Source organism: Nerophis lumbriciformis, linkage group LG01 (genome assembly GCF_033978685.3).
Source record: "Nerophis lumbriciformis linkage group LG01, RoL_Nlum_v2.1, whole genome shotgun sequence".
In the NCBI taxonomy this organism is placed as follows: domain Eukaryota; kingdom Metazoa; phylum Chordata; class Actinopteri; order Syngnathiformes; family Syngnathidae; genus Nerophis; species Nerophis lumbriciformis.
Window position 1 is genome coordinate 51568859 of NC_084548.2, and position 16971 is coordinate 51585829.

Sequence of the window (16971 nt, forward strand, 5' to 3'; positions counted from 1 at the left end):
TAAACATGCTTGTATTATCTTTAAACACCTTTAACTTGTTAACAATATTAACTATATGTGTTAAACATGCTTGTATTATCATTAAACACCTTTAACTTGTTAACAATATTAACTATATGTATTAAACATTCTTGTATTATCATTAAACACCTTTAATTTATTAACTATGTGTTAAACATGCTTGTATTATCTTTAAACACCTTTAACTTGTTAACAATATTAACTATATGTATTAAACATACTTGTATTATCATTAAACACCTTTAATTTTTTTAACAATATTAACTATATGTGTTAAACATGCTTGCATTATCATTAAACACCTTTAACTTGTTAACAAAAACATATATTTCATAAATAAGTAAATATAAATTATATATATGAATGAGGTAGATCCCCACGACTTGATCAATTGAAAAGTAGCTCGCCTGCAGAAAAAGTGTGAGCACCCCTGTTTTAGACTGTGTCACTCCAGGGAAAAAAAATCAGATTTGGTGGACAGTGATTGATGTTTTCCCAACCCAAGATGTTTGATGTACACATTTGTAGATTATTATATGTACGTAACACACTTGCATGGACTGAACACTTAACATCTGCTTAATCCAAATTCAGTATATTAGTTGTTTTTACTGACTATGGTCATGACCTCTTCATCCACATTTGTCGGTAAGAAGGTTTTAATTCTAATAATCCTCTCTTGAAGCCTTATTTATTTGCAGCCGTGCACTCAGGTTGCGTTTAAACCTTAGCAGGAAATGCCTGAGTTGAAATGGCATTATCTGGGTGGAACTCTCACGTGGTTTACTGGAGCTCATGTGGACCTTGATTCAGTAGGATTGTTGATTGCTATTGGTTCACTCCCCACAGTATAAACAAAGGCCATCTTCATTTCCTATTGTTACTAAAATGGGCTCAGCTTGAGTCGGTCCTTCCATAAATTGCAAGCGTTTTTAGCAAGTTGCTTTGGGATAAAAGGGCATTGCTGGGTGCGTTAACAATTCACAAGTCTGTTTGAAATATTTCTGTGGGCTTTAGAAGAGCTCTGTTGAGGCTTCCAGTCTTTCACCCTTTTGCTAACCCCTTTTCAGCCACAACGTCCAATTATACTTAAAGGTTCTCTCCTGTGAAAATTTCATGCGGCCGTGTAAAACGATGATAAAATTAGAAGCCACAATCTTTCATTTACAGTTTACAGGGGAACAAAAAGCTTGGCCAAGTCACTTTACAACTAAGGCGTGAGAGGGGAATGCCTGTACGAGGGTTCAGTGCTTTTTCTCATTTTATCTCCAGAGTCATGTAGCTGGACTCCTGCCATCGCCAGAAACCCTTTCTCTCATTTCTTCATAGAGTGGATGTTTGTGTACAAACTGCTTCAATTCTACAGATATATCTCAGACATCTCATACGCCATACTCTATCAACCCTATATCAAGGATGCCAAGGCATGAGCATCATGGGATTCCGCTCACATTGTCTTCAACAGCTATAAACAAACCACTCAGATGTTGCAGTGTTTGATGTAAACATGCTTAAGTGTCCCTTGAAAGTAAGACCGCGGTCTAAACCTTTTTAGAAGGACAGCCAAAAGGGGTTGAGTCGTGACTGCAATGATACACAAGCTTTATGCGCTCTTGTTATTTAAGTCACATCCCAGCCCCCACCGCCTCATTGGTGCACGTCCTCCCAACACCTCTCTGCCTGCCAAGCACGTAGGGGAGGCAAGTCATCCAGGACGAGAGTGGGCTCCGTCCCTGCAGAGAATCACAATGAGACCTTCGCTACTGTCCTTCCCAGAGCACTGCTGCAGTACAGTCGCACAGAAAAACTCCTGACGCAAACTAGTCCATTCTGGTGTTTTCCTAACGTAATGTATTTCAGAAAAGTTAAGAAGACCCCATTGGGTGTCCTCGTTTTTTTCACATGACTAATATGGTGATTGAGCCCCCTTTTCTTGTTTACCTGTTTCCTGGGCAGGGAAAACTGAACACTCTTATTGCTCGTTTGTGAAATAATTTTATGGAAATCAAAGATGGCCATATGGCTTAAAATCTATATCGCGATATATATTGCAACTTCCTGCCTTTACAATATAAATCATGTAAATGATAATAAAAAAAAGGCTTACAAAAGGCTCCTGACTTGGTTGCTGACATATGCAGTAATGTATTGTTATTTTCAGTTGTATTATTTTCTCAAAACTATTATTGATCTACCGTATTTTCCGGATTATAAACCGCTACTTTTTTCCCCAAGCTTTGAACCCTGCGGTTTATACAAAGGTATGACTAACGTGAAGTTTTCTATGCTAACGGCTAAATTATTGAAGTGATTAAGCAAAGAAATCAAAAGATTTAGTAAAATGATCCACTTTAAGAAACTGTTCAGACTCAGTGTTTACAAAGTACAAGGAAAAATAATCCTGCTAAACATCTTGTACCTTATTTAAAAAGGAGAACAGCTTATTCATCTCATAAAGAATGAATAAAGACATCAATGACTTTTCTGTTTAGTTTGATTACCCGTTTTTCTGCCGTGTTACAGGCACCATTTGGAAACAATTAAGGTAGGTAAATAAACATTTACAACATCATTCTTTTTATATATCTGCGTCTTATAGTCAGGTGTGGCTAATAATATATGAACCAAATATTTTTTTAGTGGTTGCGTCCTAAATACCGGTGCGGCTTATGGTCTGGATAAAACAGCAAATTCTAATTTAATCTTAATATCTGGTTACATTCTGTGGTAACATGGTTCTATCTACACTTCTCAGAAAGGGATCATATTGTGATTTTTTTTCTACATTTAAAACACTTCCTTGTGATCTACATAACATGTATTGGTGGTTACTGAATAGTGGACCCCGACTTAAACAAGTTGAAAAACTTATTCGGGTGTTACCATTTAGTGGTCAATTGTACGGAATATGTACTTCACTGTGCAATCTACTAATAAAAGTTTCAATCAATCAATCAATACTTGGTCAAAAATGTACATAGATTATGTTTTAAAGACCATTTTCAAGCCGCTTTCTGACCGTATCTTCAGGATGCACCGTTTTGTGGGCGGTCTTATTTACGTGCCTTCACTTCAACTGCGTCTTCTCACCTTCATCCATGTTGTAGTTTTTAGTGCTACCATATTGAGTCTACCGACAGATATAAATTAGAACTGTATGCTACTTTGTATTAGACATGGCAACAACGGAGGATGCATGTGCATGTACGTGCCTCTCTGCCCCAAAACAAAAGGATGGAGAAAAAGAAGGAGCTTTTTAACTACAGCATGGGACTACAGTGGCGGGCTCGCACAAAGCACTTTAGGTAATTTTTTACCATGTATGGAGATAGCCGCTGGCGTTACACTTGAGGGAAAATGTCACAGGTTGTGCAAATTCTAAATGGCTTGTTCGGAGGAAGGATGAAGGAAGGCAAGATTTTTAAAATTTTAAAATTTCAAATTTTTTGGACTTATGCAGATACCAAATATAGGTGTGAATAGGTAAAAAAAAAAAAAGGTTTTGCATAATAGGTCCCCTTTAAAATATATTAAGTTAAAGTGCCAATGATTGTCACACACACACTAGGTGTGGCGAAATTATTCTCTGCATTTGACCCATCACCAGTGAGCAGCAGCGGTGGCCGCGCCCGGGAATCATTTTGGTGATTTAACCCCCAATTCCAACCCTTGATGCTGAGTGCCAAGCAGGGAGGTAATGGGTCCCATTTTTATAGTCTTTGGTATGACTCGGCCGGGGTTTGAACTCACAACCTACCGATCTCAGGACGAACACTCAAACCACTAGGCCACTGAGTAGGTTAAGCACTTATTCTTCTGTTGTTTGGATACTTTACTTTAGTTTTGGGCGATATTACACATTTGGTTATTGATCCATAATCCACATCCATTTATTAAAAATCGAAACACAGATATGTAGTATTTCCAAAGAGCCGATTTAGTAATTTTAAACAGAGGGAAAAGTTCAGGGGACTAGCCTCAGCCATTAGCCTGCAGAGCTGTGCAAAGGGAGAGGTCCTGATATTGCTGCTGCAGCCACACGCTAATCTTTCAATTTTGCTTGAGCCAGCATGGTTCAGAGTGGCCGTCCAGAAACTTCAGGGGTTCCAGATACAAACCCTCCATTCTAATCACTGCCATTGTGTAATTGGGCAAGAAACTTTACCCACTTTGCTCCCAGTGCTGCTCATATTGATGTATGAATGAATGAATGGTGGTGCGCTAATTGCCAGCCATTTTTCTGTCAGTCTACACCTGGGCAGATGGGGCTACAAATGTAGCTTACCACCACTAAAGTGTGAATGTTGAGCGAATGAATGATGGGTTCTCTGTTTTCACTGTAAAATGCTTTGAGTGTCCAGAAAAGCTCTATAAAAATTATTATTCTGTAGGGATGGGATGAATGAAAATTTTAGTGGTTTTAAATTGTCACTTTTTAGTAATGGGGTATATCTTAAAACCAGTTAATGGGCCATGCCTACTCCAAACAAGCACATTTTTCCTGCTAAACCATCACAAAATCGGGTTTTGGCAGTCTTGTTTTGTTGATAAATGCCTTTTGACCAAAAGCAGAAAGCGCAACTCTTTCAGTGGCTGAAAGGTCGGTGCATCACCACAATGGACCATTATTTAAATCCTTTGTTTACCCATAAAGTCCCCCTGTATCCATGGATTTTTTTCCCTGGCTTTGTAAACAATAACAAGAATAAAAAAATAATTTTTGACAATGAAAAAAACATCTATCTAACCACTGAAGTATGAACCATTATATTTGGTATCGTTACTGTTGATATTTGTATCGATCCACCCACGTCTGTTTACATTTAAGAGCTTTAGCATAGCAGTTATTGAGTTAACGATTAGCATATCTTCCTACGGTATGTAGTTTAACATGTTTAGCTACTCCTCATCCTACATTTATGACACTTGTGGGAAACTTTGTTTTTTTGCTGCCATGGCGGCGAGAATTGCTGACTTAGAAGTAGCCTAATTTATGGATGGACGTTAGCTGCTAGCTCTTTAGCGAGGATGTGACATTGCGTTGAGGATGCGTTCATTCGCTGACCACAGCTAGAATTTGTCATCAACAGTGATGGGCAAGGTACTTGGAAAATTTAGTAAACCGAACTCTGGATTAAATGTAGCTAAACTACAGGAGAAGCTATGCCCAGAAAATTGTAGCAAGCTACAATAGAAGCTACACAGCAAAAGTAGCTTGCTACATCAACACTACATGATAAATTAACACTCATTAGCTCCACGGACTACGATGAGGTGGCGACTTGTCCAGGGTGTACCCCGCCTTCCGCCTGAGTGCAGCTGGGACAGGCTCCAGCACCCCCGCGACCCCGAGAGGGACAAGCTGTAGAAAATGGATGGATGAATGGATAGCTCCACGGATCCCCATTTGAAAAGATACGCCAGTGACCCCCACAGGAGGAGATTTATAGATATTACGGCTCTATACGACCTGCTCAGTGGCCTTGTGGTTAGAGTGTCCGCCCTGAGATCGAGAGGTCGTGAGTTCAAACCCCGGCCGAGTCATACCAAAGACTATAAAAATGGGACCCATTATCTCCCTGCTTGGCACTCAACATCAAGGGTTGGAATTGGGGGTTAAATCACCAAAATGATTCCCGAGCGCGGCCACTGCTGCTTCTCACTGCTCCTCTCAAATCCCAGGGGGTTGAACCAGGGGATGGGTCAAATGCAGAGGGTGATTTCACCACACCTAGTGTGTGTGTGTGTGTGTGTGTGTGTGTGTGTGTGTGTGTGTGTGTGTGTGACTCTCAGTGGAACTTTAACTTTAGCAGTGATTATCATCCCCCATTTAAATTTCAAGGAAGCCCAGTGTGACATACATTAAAGCCCCACCTCAGAACTTACAGTTTTGGTTGATTTTGGCGATGCCAGTGAACCAAAGGTAGTGTTTTGCTTGAAGGAAGATCACATTTCCCATGCGGACTAGCGCATATAGTGTCAAACTGACAGAATAATACCACAATGATTCAGTATTACTAAGCTTTCCACAGTAGGAACCTACATATTTTACTCAAACTTTATATTTGCGGTTTGCAGTCATCACATTGTTTTTTTCTTTATACAGTACTTTCCCCTAGAGGGGGGGTGGTTACCCACATATGCGGTCCTCTCCAAGGTTTCTCATAGTCATTCACATCGACGTCCCACTGGGGTGAGTTTTTCCTTGCCCTTATGTGGACTCTGTACCGAGGATGTCGTTGTGGCTTGTGCAGCCCTTTGAGACACTTGTGATTTAGGGCTATATAAATAAACGATTGATTGATTGATTGATTGATTGACTTTTGTATTTGTTGTGTGGCTGGTCGTGCTGTTTATTGTTACAACGCAAATTTCCGATAGCTAATATTAGCATTATCATTTTGATTTGAGCATCAAAAGTTACTCACAAGCCCAGCAGGAACAGAGCAAAGGCAGCATCAATTGGAAATTCCTCCTTATCTTTGAGCTCACGTCAGCGGGTGAAAGCCAGGCCAATGTTGATCCTTGATCGTCCTTTTATCTGGGTAGCCTCCCCGTTTCTTGTTTTTGTCTCCTCAGGCAAAACTTTACGTTTCTTTGGTTGTTTTACAGCTTAGATATGAAGGAACATCCCTTGAGTGTATGTCGGTGGTGTCAAACTCATTTTAGATCAGGGGCCACATGGAGAAAAATCTACTCCCAAGTGGGACGGACTGGTAAAATCATGGCACGATAACTTAAAAATAAAGACAACTTCATATTGTTTTCTTTGTTTAAAAAATAGAGCAAGCACATTCTGAAAATGTATAAATCATAATGTTGTTTTTTTTTGTTTTTTTTACACTTACGTGTTGCGGTTAATAGTATTCTATCATTATTTATAAATGATATGATAATGTTCATCAGTCAACTCATTGGTGTTAATTTTCAATCTATCAAGATACATTTTTTTAAATCAAAATCAAATTACAGGATGTTATTTATGTAGTTTATTCATTTTCCTCAACTGGTGCACTAACATCATGTGGTTTATTGTTTTTTTACAGACAGTATGTAGTATAATCTACAAACACAAAGAATTACTATTGTGATATCTGGTGGACACATTTAGAACAGCAGTTTCTTTCATTTAAAATATTTCGGCTCATTTTTATACGAAGAAACTCATCCCGCAGGCCGGATAAAACCTCTTTGGCCGCGGGCCGTGCGTTTCACACCCTGGGTGTATGTGACCCGGTAGAAGTTATGTTGTTTTGGGTACGTGAGCTTGTCAGACAATGTGCAACTGCTCTTCTGACAAATATACAGGTGTGAATGAAAACTAGATCGCACTAGAAGTAAGTATTTTAGATTTGTTTTGTCTGGAATAGGAGTGTGAAGGTACCCTAAGTGTGTTGACTTGTCCGTAACAATGCACAGTCACTACCTACATTGAACCTACATCTTCACGTCATTAAAGGGATTCATAAGGCAGCTGCCCTGCCTCAAGAGGGGTGACAACTGCCTCTGTGCTCTTTGTAGTGAGCAGAAAAGCTGTAGGGGAGCAGCAAGTGTTCATAAAGCGCAAACCAAATAACCCTCCTTTTATTTTTACCACGGCTGACTAATGTCGGCTGAAATTTCCTAGGCTGACTTAAAGCATGTCAGCATTGTCAAACTGCTGATGGATGATGAGCGTTGCCATGGTGCTGCTTCTCTGTGGTACACCTCAACAATCCCCTACTGACCAGAAGCACCACCTTGTGTAGTCTCCCACTGGCCAGACAGCGATTGAATTTCTGGGATATATCTGTTCCTTGACATTCAAAAGACCTAATGTGGTAAAAGTTAAATAGCACCTTAAAAAAGGGGAAAAATGGGAGAGATGAAACAACAAACAAACCCAGGGGTAAAAGGTTGCTTATAAACTTGTTGAAAGTTTTCCCTAAAGCATGTGTGTTTATGGGTCCCTTTTCCCACAAAACATGGTTTTTAACATTTGAACACACGAAGCTGTGTGAAGCTGAACATTTCTAATGTAGTTTGAGCGAGATTAGTAGGAGGTATGGAGATGGGTACCTTTCACATTTGAATCAATACTGGTACTGAACGGTACCAATTTTTGGTACTTGTGTGTGTGTTCCAATGTGTTAATGAATGTTAATTGTTTAATAAAAAGATATATACATATTTTATATAACGGTCATCTTTTTTTACATTTTTGTTTCTCATTTGCAAGTACTGTACTGTACTGTATCATAAAGTAGACTTGGCATGCAGTTGCAATTCCAAGATGTTGTATGGCAGTATTGTATAGACTACGCTACACGAAAGTAGTTTTTGCCATCAAGTTGAATGTGCCAGTCTTTTCCTTTGTTGAGTCTTACAATGTGTTTAAACTGTAACTATTGCTTTATTGCACTCCAGATGTTTGATTGTAACATCTTAAAATCGCCATATAAAACCACAGCTGTAGCATGTCTATGGCAAATCCAATTACTACATTATTATAAAATATTTATCGAGCTAGCAATTCTAAAAAGTGGAGTGTTACTTTTGAGCAGCTTATCTTGCTTTGTTGGCATGACAAATAGTAACAAAACCTGGAAACAGTCCGGCTAAGTCCGCTCTGAGTGCTTACCTCCTTGTTTGCTGGCCAAGTGCTTGAGCTGGTACTAAGGCTGCAGCCAGATATGACATCACGTGCAATAATGGAATCGAAATATGGCACTGTTTGATTTTACGTGAATTGGCACCTGGTACGGACTTCGGTCTTTGCCTATAAAAGTACCTAATTCGGCACTCATCCTATTAGGAGGTTAAAAAAAAATCATACATTCGTGCAAGCATTACATTACACACTGTTATTTAGTTGAATATATGACTTTTCTTTTAAAACCATTGTAATTTAAAGGTAGTCATTCTTTTTCTTCTTCTTTTTAGCTCCCAAAACAGACGACCACCCCAAGACTTGCAATCCTAAACAGTTTGTGTGTATGGACCAGGAGACATGCATCTCCAAAGGCTGGCGCTGTGACGGGGAAAAGGACTGTCCAGATGGCTCAGATGAATCACCAGACATATGTAAGTGCACATAAGTAATTTGTATCATATATATATAAATATTTTTTTTTTAATTTATTTCTGATCATAAGCAGGTGTGGTCCTATTATCAAGCCTTGTTTGCACCTTGTTGTTTTGTTTGACTTATTTAGTACAGTACACAATTTTGTGCTGTTCTATTGTAAAAAAAAAAGGCCCCAAAACATCTGGCCCGAACCGTCCCCCTTTGTTGTACCCTTTTATCCTAATTATATGTTTGTCTTTTGAAGGACGGAAAATATTTACTACCGACTTTGTTTTCCATTTTACGAATGTAGTCGAATGACCATTACACCAGATTGTGTTGGAAATGGGGCTGGGCTAAAATTGATTATATGATCGTGATCGATGATCGTTATTCATATATGATCGATCACAATGATCAGCTGTTGGCATATTAACTCGATCGAACATGACGGAAATGTCCATGACAACAGCTAATCAGAGTCAACCTCCTAATTTGAAAATGGTAATATATCCCCCATCAGGCAATTTGTTTATTTTTTTGGTCTTGTGTCACTGCACAAACACTCAGGACTGTGTCCACTGTCTTATGTTTGTCTTTATTTTTTACATGTGTTTACAGATAACTACAAACTTTAGATATTTTTTCTATTTTCATCTTTGATTTGATTTATTTCCTCAGTATGTTAATACAAATTGGAACAAGTCTCTAGTTTCTTTAGTTTTTTAGTACACATGCTTTAAAACTGGCAGGGTTAAAAACAATATAAAAAATGTTGATATTAATCAAGAAAAACTTAATCATGATCACATTTTTTGCCATATCGCCCAGCCATTGTTGGATGGTAGCTAAATAAAATTAACCACTTTTAGAGCACTTTCGCACAATTTGAAGAACATTTTCATTAAGACATTCAGGCAAATCTCAAACTTAAGTTGGTTTGAGTTGTTGTAAATATAGTAGCTTTACAGCACATTATTTTGAGTGCAATAGGGTTTTGATTGGTGACAGATGTACGGTGACAAATTGATTAATTAATTTTAGAGCTGCACCATTAATTGACATCGAATCAACATGGAGGATTTAATTTCTACAAGTTATTAATCGGAAGAGGCTGAGGTTTTTTATTTTTCTCTCCTCCATCTTCCAATTAGAATCAGAAATATTGAATCTTGTATTCTTGGCCTGCTGACCAATCAAAAGTGGTTACAGCAAACAGTGTTGTGTTTTTTTTCAACCATCATCCTAATTTTTGGCCGAAAAATTGCAATTAGGTTTTTTCTCAAAACCATGCAGCCCTAATTGAGTTTCTTGATTGAGTCTTTCATTCATTTTGAATTTTGAAAATGAAGAAACCCTTTTGCAGCATTCTAAAGGACTGTAGTCACTTCTTGCATCACTTCTATAACAGAGGTGCCGAAACATTTTGTTTCCAAGGGTCAAAGTGAAAATGTAGCAATGGGCCACAGTCCAAAAAAAAAGTGCATCTCTATCCTTCTTCAAAACCTCACTAAAAGAACACCTCCAGGCAACTACAATCCTAGACTAACACCCTCCCCCCACCACATCCCACCTCCCCGGATTGTAAATAATCAAATGTAAATAATCAAATGTATATACTTGTTGTTATGCTTTCTGAGCTCACTATGTTCACTGCTCGCTGTACATATCCTACAAAGTCAGACCTACACTGTTACAATGTCCATTTCTCAGATTATATAATTGTTGATGACTGAAGTGCTGATAGCAACCAAACCTAACCCCCCCGCCCCAACCCCCTCCACATCCCACCCTCCGGATTGTAAATAATGTAAATAATTCAATGTATGTACTCTGATGATTAACTTGTGTGATGACTGTATAATGCTGATAGTATATATTTGTACAATGAATTGATTAACGTGGACCCCAACTTAAACAAGTTGAAAAACTTATTCGGGTGTTACCATTTAGTGGTCAATTGTACGGAATATGTACTGTACTGTACTGTGCAATCTACTAATAAAAGTTTCAATCAATCAATCAATCAATCAATCCAAACCCAACAATTTTAAGCATACAGTTGAACCATGAGTGACGAGTTTCGCCCTATACCGCCATATATAACAGATTGTTACTTTCAATTCATGGCAACTGGTAGCTATCATGCCATCAATGATTGTGTGAGCTTGAAAGAGATGAGTATGAATATCTATTACATTTGTATTGAGGAAGGTTTTAATAGTTTTGGACTGTTGTAGGATTTTTGAGTCAACACCAAATAGTATAGGAAGAGTTGTCTTCATCCTGTAAGAACACATACTTGATATGATTGTCATTCACCTAAGTGTCCCTAACAAGACATTTCTATTTATTTTGAAGCGCCTATTATAGTAAGACATTTTACCTCTGTTTGGCTTTGAGCAGACAATTGTTGAGATATTCTAATTTTGTCCTGAATAAGAGACAAGGTATTGCCCTTTCCAGGAAGGACACGGGCTCCCAGTGTGTGCTCTGGCTCATCTGCTGAATTATAGCTCTAATTATGCAGCACAGTGTTCAGGGATGTGTCAGCTCTTGTCTGGACTCTTGCTGGATATCTCAGTACGTTTACATGCACTAAAAAACACAAATTATTCTATGCGTTCGGTCAAAACCAGTCTTTAAGACGTACGTAAACACCTTAAATAGATTGTGTTTGAATGCTTTTAAAGATCGGATTAACATACCTAGATTATGCAATGTTGAACCAGTTACTTCTTGCATATACAGGTAGTCGGAAGTCCTCTGATCACGAATGACTTCCGGTTCTCAGACGCTGTGTAAGTCAAACTTTTGTGTGAACTCATACCTAAATGAACACTTATATCACTCACACTGTCCACAAAACACACAAAGAACACACAATATTGTAATTAAAAACATTCAATACAATAATTTTCAATGATGCATTATAAATCATGCGTCTCAACTATGTAGTACAAGGTTGTGGCCAACTTTAAAATGTAACTTAGACCCAAAGACAATGCTAGGAACACGTGGCAAGATGCTCATTTGCTCCCATCATTTTTCACCTGAGGAACGAGGATTATGGTAAATAAATCATACAAACACAATACAAGTCTTGAACACAAATCTTGTGCTGAATGCTATACATTAACAACGTTTGCACAAGCACAAAAGTTAATACTATGGGCTGATGACACCACTGCTTTCTGCTCCTGGGAAAAACACAGGAAGTAATAAAAACTGTGCAGGTAGAAATGAACAAACTAAAAAAAATGGTTTGATAAAAACAGATTGTCCTTGATTATACGTAGAGCTAAGATAATGCTATTTAGAAAAGATTAGAAAAATAGTCAATTTAAAATAGAGGGTGTAGTCATATGTATATTCAGGCTGAAAAAATATAGGGTTCTGGATCCTTATTTGTCCCAAATAAGTTGTCGTTGACTCTCACAAAGTCTGCCATGATCAACAGTAGGGCTTTTTGTTGACGGAAGTCGGGTTTGTTGCTATGCGCTCTGTGAAATCACTGTGCCCAGGAAAGAAGTTACTGTAATGCATAAATGGACCTAAATACAATAAAAATTTGATGTTATCATGAATGGGCCTGCTACTACATTACATACTGTATAGACTTACAGCATATATATAAAACTTTGTTGGAGGTGTTTGAAGGTTTTTTTGAGGGCTTAGGCGGACTAGATTGTATCCCCATTACTTGCATTGCTTGCTATCATACTTGCCAACCTTGAGATCTTCGAATTCGGGAGATTGGGAGGTGGGCGGGGTTGGGTGGGCGGGGTTTGGTGGTAGCGGGGGTGTATATTGTAGCCCGAAAGAGTTCGGGATGCAAGGGATTCTGGGTATTTGTTCTGTTGTGTTTATGTTGTGTTACGGTGCGGATGTTCTCCCGAAATGTGTTTGTCATTCTTGTTTGGTGTGGGTTCACAGCGTGGCGCATATTTGTAACAGTGTTAAAGTTGTTTATACGGCCACCCTCAGTGTGACCTATATGGCTGTTGATTAAGTATGTCTTGCAGTCACTTTTGTGTATATGCAGAAGCCGCATACAACATGTGACTGGGCCGGCACGCTGTTTGTATGGTGAAAAAGCGGACGCTAAAGGCAGTGCCATCACGGCACTCCCTTAATATTGTTGTCCGGGTGAAAATCGGGAAAAATTCGGGAGATTGGTTCTCCCAGGAGATTTTCGGGAGGGGCACTGAAATTCGGGAGTCTCCCGGAAAAATCGGGAGGGTTGGCAAGTACGAGAACATGTTCTAAACCGAATAAACCACCCCTTACTGGCCATAAACATTCTATTTTAATTTCATTTATGGCGCTAACACCAGAAGAGCATGTCTTGTACTTGGGGGACATAATAAAGTGCAAAAAGCTAACTAATTAAGAAAGTTAATATTCTCTGCCCTGACATACTGTAGTTTTTGTGTGAAACTTATGTATAGGTTGTATTCAGTCACGCGACTTTTGAAGGGAAGTTAACGATGTGGTGGGATACCAAACCAACATGGATACAGACAGAGTGCAACATATCTGAGTGCGCAAGGGGTCTATATCTTATCGCTAAAAGCAGATACGCGCAAAAAAATCAAACTATGCAATGGAATCTATCTATATACGTTATCAAAATAGGATTGGTCGAGTTATATCAAGGATTATCCGTCCGTCACGTTCCGAGACATGTCGAACTATCTGGTGAGCCAGATGTCATTCTACACGGCAAAAACAGACGAAAACTTTGAGAAGCATGGAAACCTACACCTTCTTTGTGTATGACTGGGTCAAGGACATTGGTATCAATTAAGACTCTCCCGGATAAATCATACATAGTTTTTGCTCGGGTAAGGTTGCATTTCATGATTTAACTTAGCGTCCACAGCCATGTTTGTTGCTTTGTTGTTGTTGCACGCGCTGTTTACAAGTTTGCCTGTCTTTATCAAAATATAACTATAGATATCAACGTTGTGTTTGTGCTGAAAGCTTCATTTATGATTGCTGCATTTGGCAAAAGCCTAACTGTTTTAGGTTTTGCTCACATAGAACATGTTTTGCTTTATTCATTATTGACGTGTTTCTTGCTACTTTATGTTGTATATTTTTTCCATGAGATTTCCAGTTCAATTTATCATCAATCATTATACCTATAACTTTGGTTTCATTTGGAGCTAGGATGGAGCCAGACCGTGTAGTATTTTATACGTAAGTAGTAAAACTGTAATCTTTTAATGCTAGACATAGGGAGACCCGAAAACAATACATTACAGTAATCGAGACGAGACGTAACGAATGCATGAATAATGATCTCAGCGTCGCTAGTGAACAAAATGAAACAAATTTTTGCGATATTACGGAGATGAAAGAAGGCCGTTTTAGTAACACTCTTAATGTGTGACTCAAACGAGAGAGTTGGGTCGAAGATAATACCCAAATTCTTTACCAAGTCACCTTGTGTAATTGTTTGGTTGTCAAATGTTAAGGTGGTATTATTAAATAGGTGTCGGTGTTTAGCAGGACCGATAATCAGCATTTCCGTTTTCTTAGCGTTGAGTTGCAAAAAGTTAGCGGACATCCATTGTTTAATTTCATTAAAACACGCCTCCAGCTGACTAAACATTTTGACATCTTTTGGCCTTCTTGATAAACTCTTGAGAAAATCTGTAGAAACTTTTATCGGTTTCGCTAGTTAAACGGTTCCAACAGCCTAAAACAGTGCTAGCATTTTTCTTTGAGAAAGGCTAAATAGGTTTGAACACTATGACAACAGACGTTTGTTGGCCCACCACTTCGAGTCTCGCATAGTTAACGTGACGTCAGGTGAATACAACCATACAGACCGCATTAATGCATTTATGTTTAACATATGTTTTTATATGTGCCATGATGCTTAAACCTGTCAGGTATAAACATATCAAACAGACATATTTTAACACCAAAACATTTTTGTATTTACTAATGAATTTAAAATAAATGAAAATCATTTGTGTGTATTTTGTTAGTTAGTTAACAATAACAACCTGACATGACATCAACATTTATTCTGTCTCTCCAATATACTGTATTTTAGTGATTGATGAAAGACATCCACAGCCAAAATCTTAGTAAAGCCTTCGTGAATTAAGAATTGAATGTCCATATACAATAATGTAGACGACGTCATTGACTTGTAACCATGAAATAAAAATATCTGACTGCGTAGTGGGAAGTTATCACTATGGCAATTTGTTTCTAGGCCTCTGAGGATCAAGATAAACCAAAACAGATGGCATTTGAACACACAATAAAACGTTACCAACACTAAGAGAGATGTGGAAAGTTATGTTATCTGTTACACCTGAGGGATTTTACTAGTGACAGCTATTAGCATTATTTTGCTTTCCCCACTGTTACTACCTGACCTGTACTGGAGGACCCTATCGGTCCACGCATGCACGAAGATTACATCACTTACATCAAACGGTGCTTCTGTGACGTCACTTTTTGTGTTATTTGAATGTTTTATAATGTTTTGTATAAAAAAAATAGCTTACTTAGGAGTGAAAGGGAACAATAATTAATAAATGAACAAGGGGTAGATTTAAAAAATCAGTGAGTATTATTGCCTCAATTTCAACCATCATTGCAATGAATGACGCACGGGCGCGCTACTGACTCCCATCACGTTATTTATTTTTTTAATTTGTTGATTTAAAAAAAAAAAAAAAAAATTATACAAGGCACTTACTGTAACTTAAATCTATATTTGTAGCCAAACAAAAATTGGTAACACTTTAGTATGGGGAACATATTCTAAGTAACAAAGACTTAATTTTGAGTTATTTGGACACTAGGGGAACATATTGTAAGTAACAAAGACTTAATTTAGAGTTATTTGGTTAGGGTTAGGGTTAGTTGTATAATAAGGCATTAATAAATACTTAATACTGACTAATTAAGCGCCAATATGTTACTAATTTGCATGCTAATTAATGGTGAATATGTTCCCCATACTAAAGTGTTACCCAACAATTATACTTTTAAATAAGTAAGTATTGTGAATTGATGTATTTGATGTAAATAAAGCAGTAAAATGTATTTATTTATTTGCCATTTAAGGCCGCTGAACACATCTTTCAGGTTTCTGTAGGGATTCGTACGGTTTCAAAATAAATACTGTATTTTTAAAATAACATTTGTATTGTTGTTTGTATGATATATTTTATGTGACAGCAAATTTAAATAAAGATGACAAAAAAGAAAACCATGGTAACTATGACGGCAGGCACAAACATAATTGCCTTAAAACAAGTTGACGGAAGTGATATAGGCTTCAAGCATGCCGGTATCGGTCGGGTAGTGACACCCACAATCCTACATAGTTAAACAAGCTGAAAGGACCTCTAGCATCACTTAGTGTATTGAGGCACACAACATTTGTCCAAATCAAATTAAAGAGAGTACATGCAAACATTGATTTCACGTAAGAGTGTGAAAACTGAAGAGACGACACTATTTCAGGACGCTGGTTGTTTTATGCCAAGTCCACACAAACACGGATACTTAATAAATGCATACTTATCTCTGCGTTTAGTCCTCTTGTCCACACGCCAACGCATACATTTCTCCTTAAAAATGCAGACTTTTGCAAATACTGACCAAGTTGAAGAATTCCAAAACTCTCCGCTCGGTGTATACGTGTACACGGCACAAACGGAGAATTGTAGTCCTCTGATGACGTCACCGTTGTGCACTGTCATTTCCAAAGCTGAACAACGCTGCCTTGCTGGCTTTAAACACACTATAAGAGGACTTACTTTAGGATTGAACGTAAACGTGCTGCTATTTTTACTCATTATTGATTAAAAAGACACATCAAAAACGGCATTGCGACACTCCCACCAGCGTGCGTCAATGACAGCCAG

At 38.1% G+C, this 16971-nt stretch overlaps 2 protein-coding genes across 5 annotated transcripts in view; both read left to right on the forward strand.

Moving 5' to 3' along the window:
- Nucleotides 1-1835, forward strand: part of LOC140679833 (uncharacterized) — a 35350-nt gene extending 33515 nt beyond the window's left edge. Inside the window, exon 3 of the mRNA XM_072916132.1 lies at nt 1658-1835. Within this exon, the coding sequence (XP_072772233.1) occupies nt 1658-1835 (178 nt within the window). The remainder of the gene's footprint in view (nt 1-1657) is intronic.
- lrp1ab (low density lipoprotein receptor-related protein 1Ab) overlaps nt 1-16971 on the forward strand; it is a 200611-nt gene that overhangs the window by 37664 nt on the left and 145976 nt on the right. For all 4 annotated transcript variants that reach the window (XM_061985848.2, XM_061985856.2, XM_061985874.2 and 1 more), the window contains exon 2: nt 8944-9084. In XM_061985848.2, coding sequence (XP_061841832.2) covers nt 8944-9084 — 141 coding nt within the window. The remainder of the gene's footprint in view (nt 1-8943; nt 9085-16971) is intronic.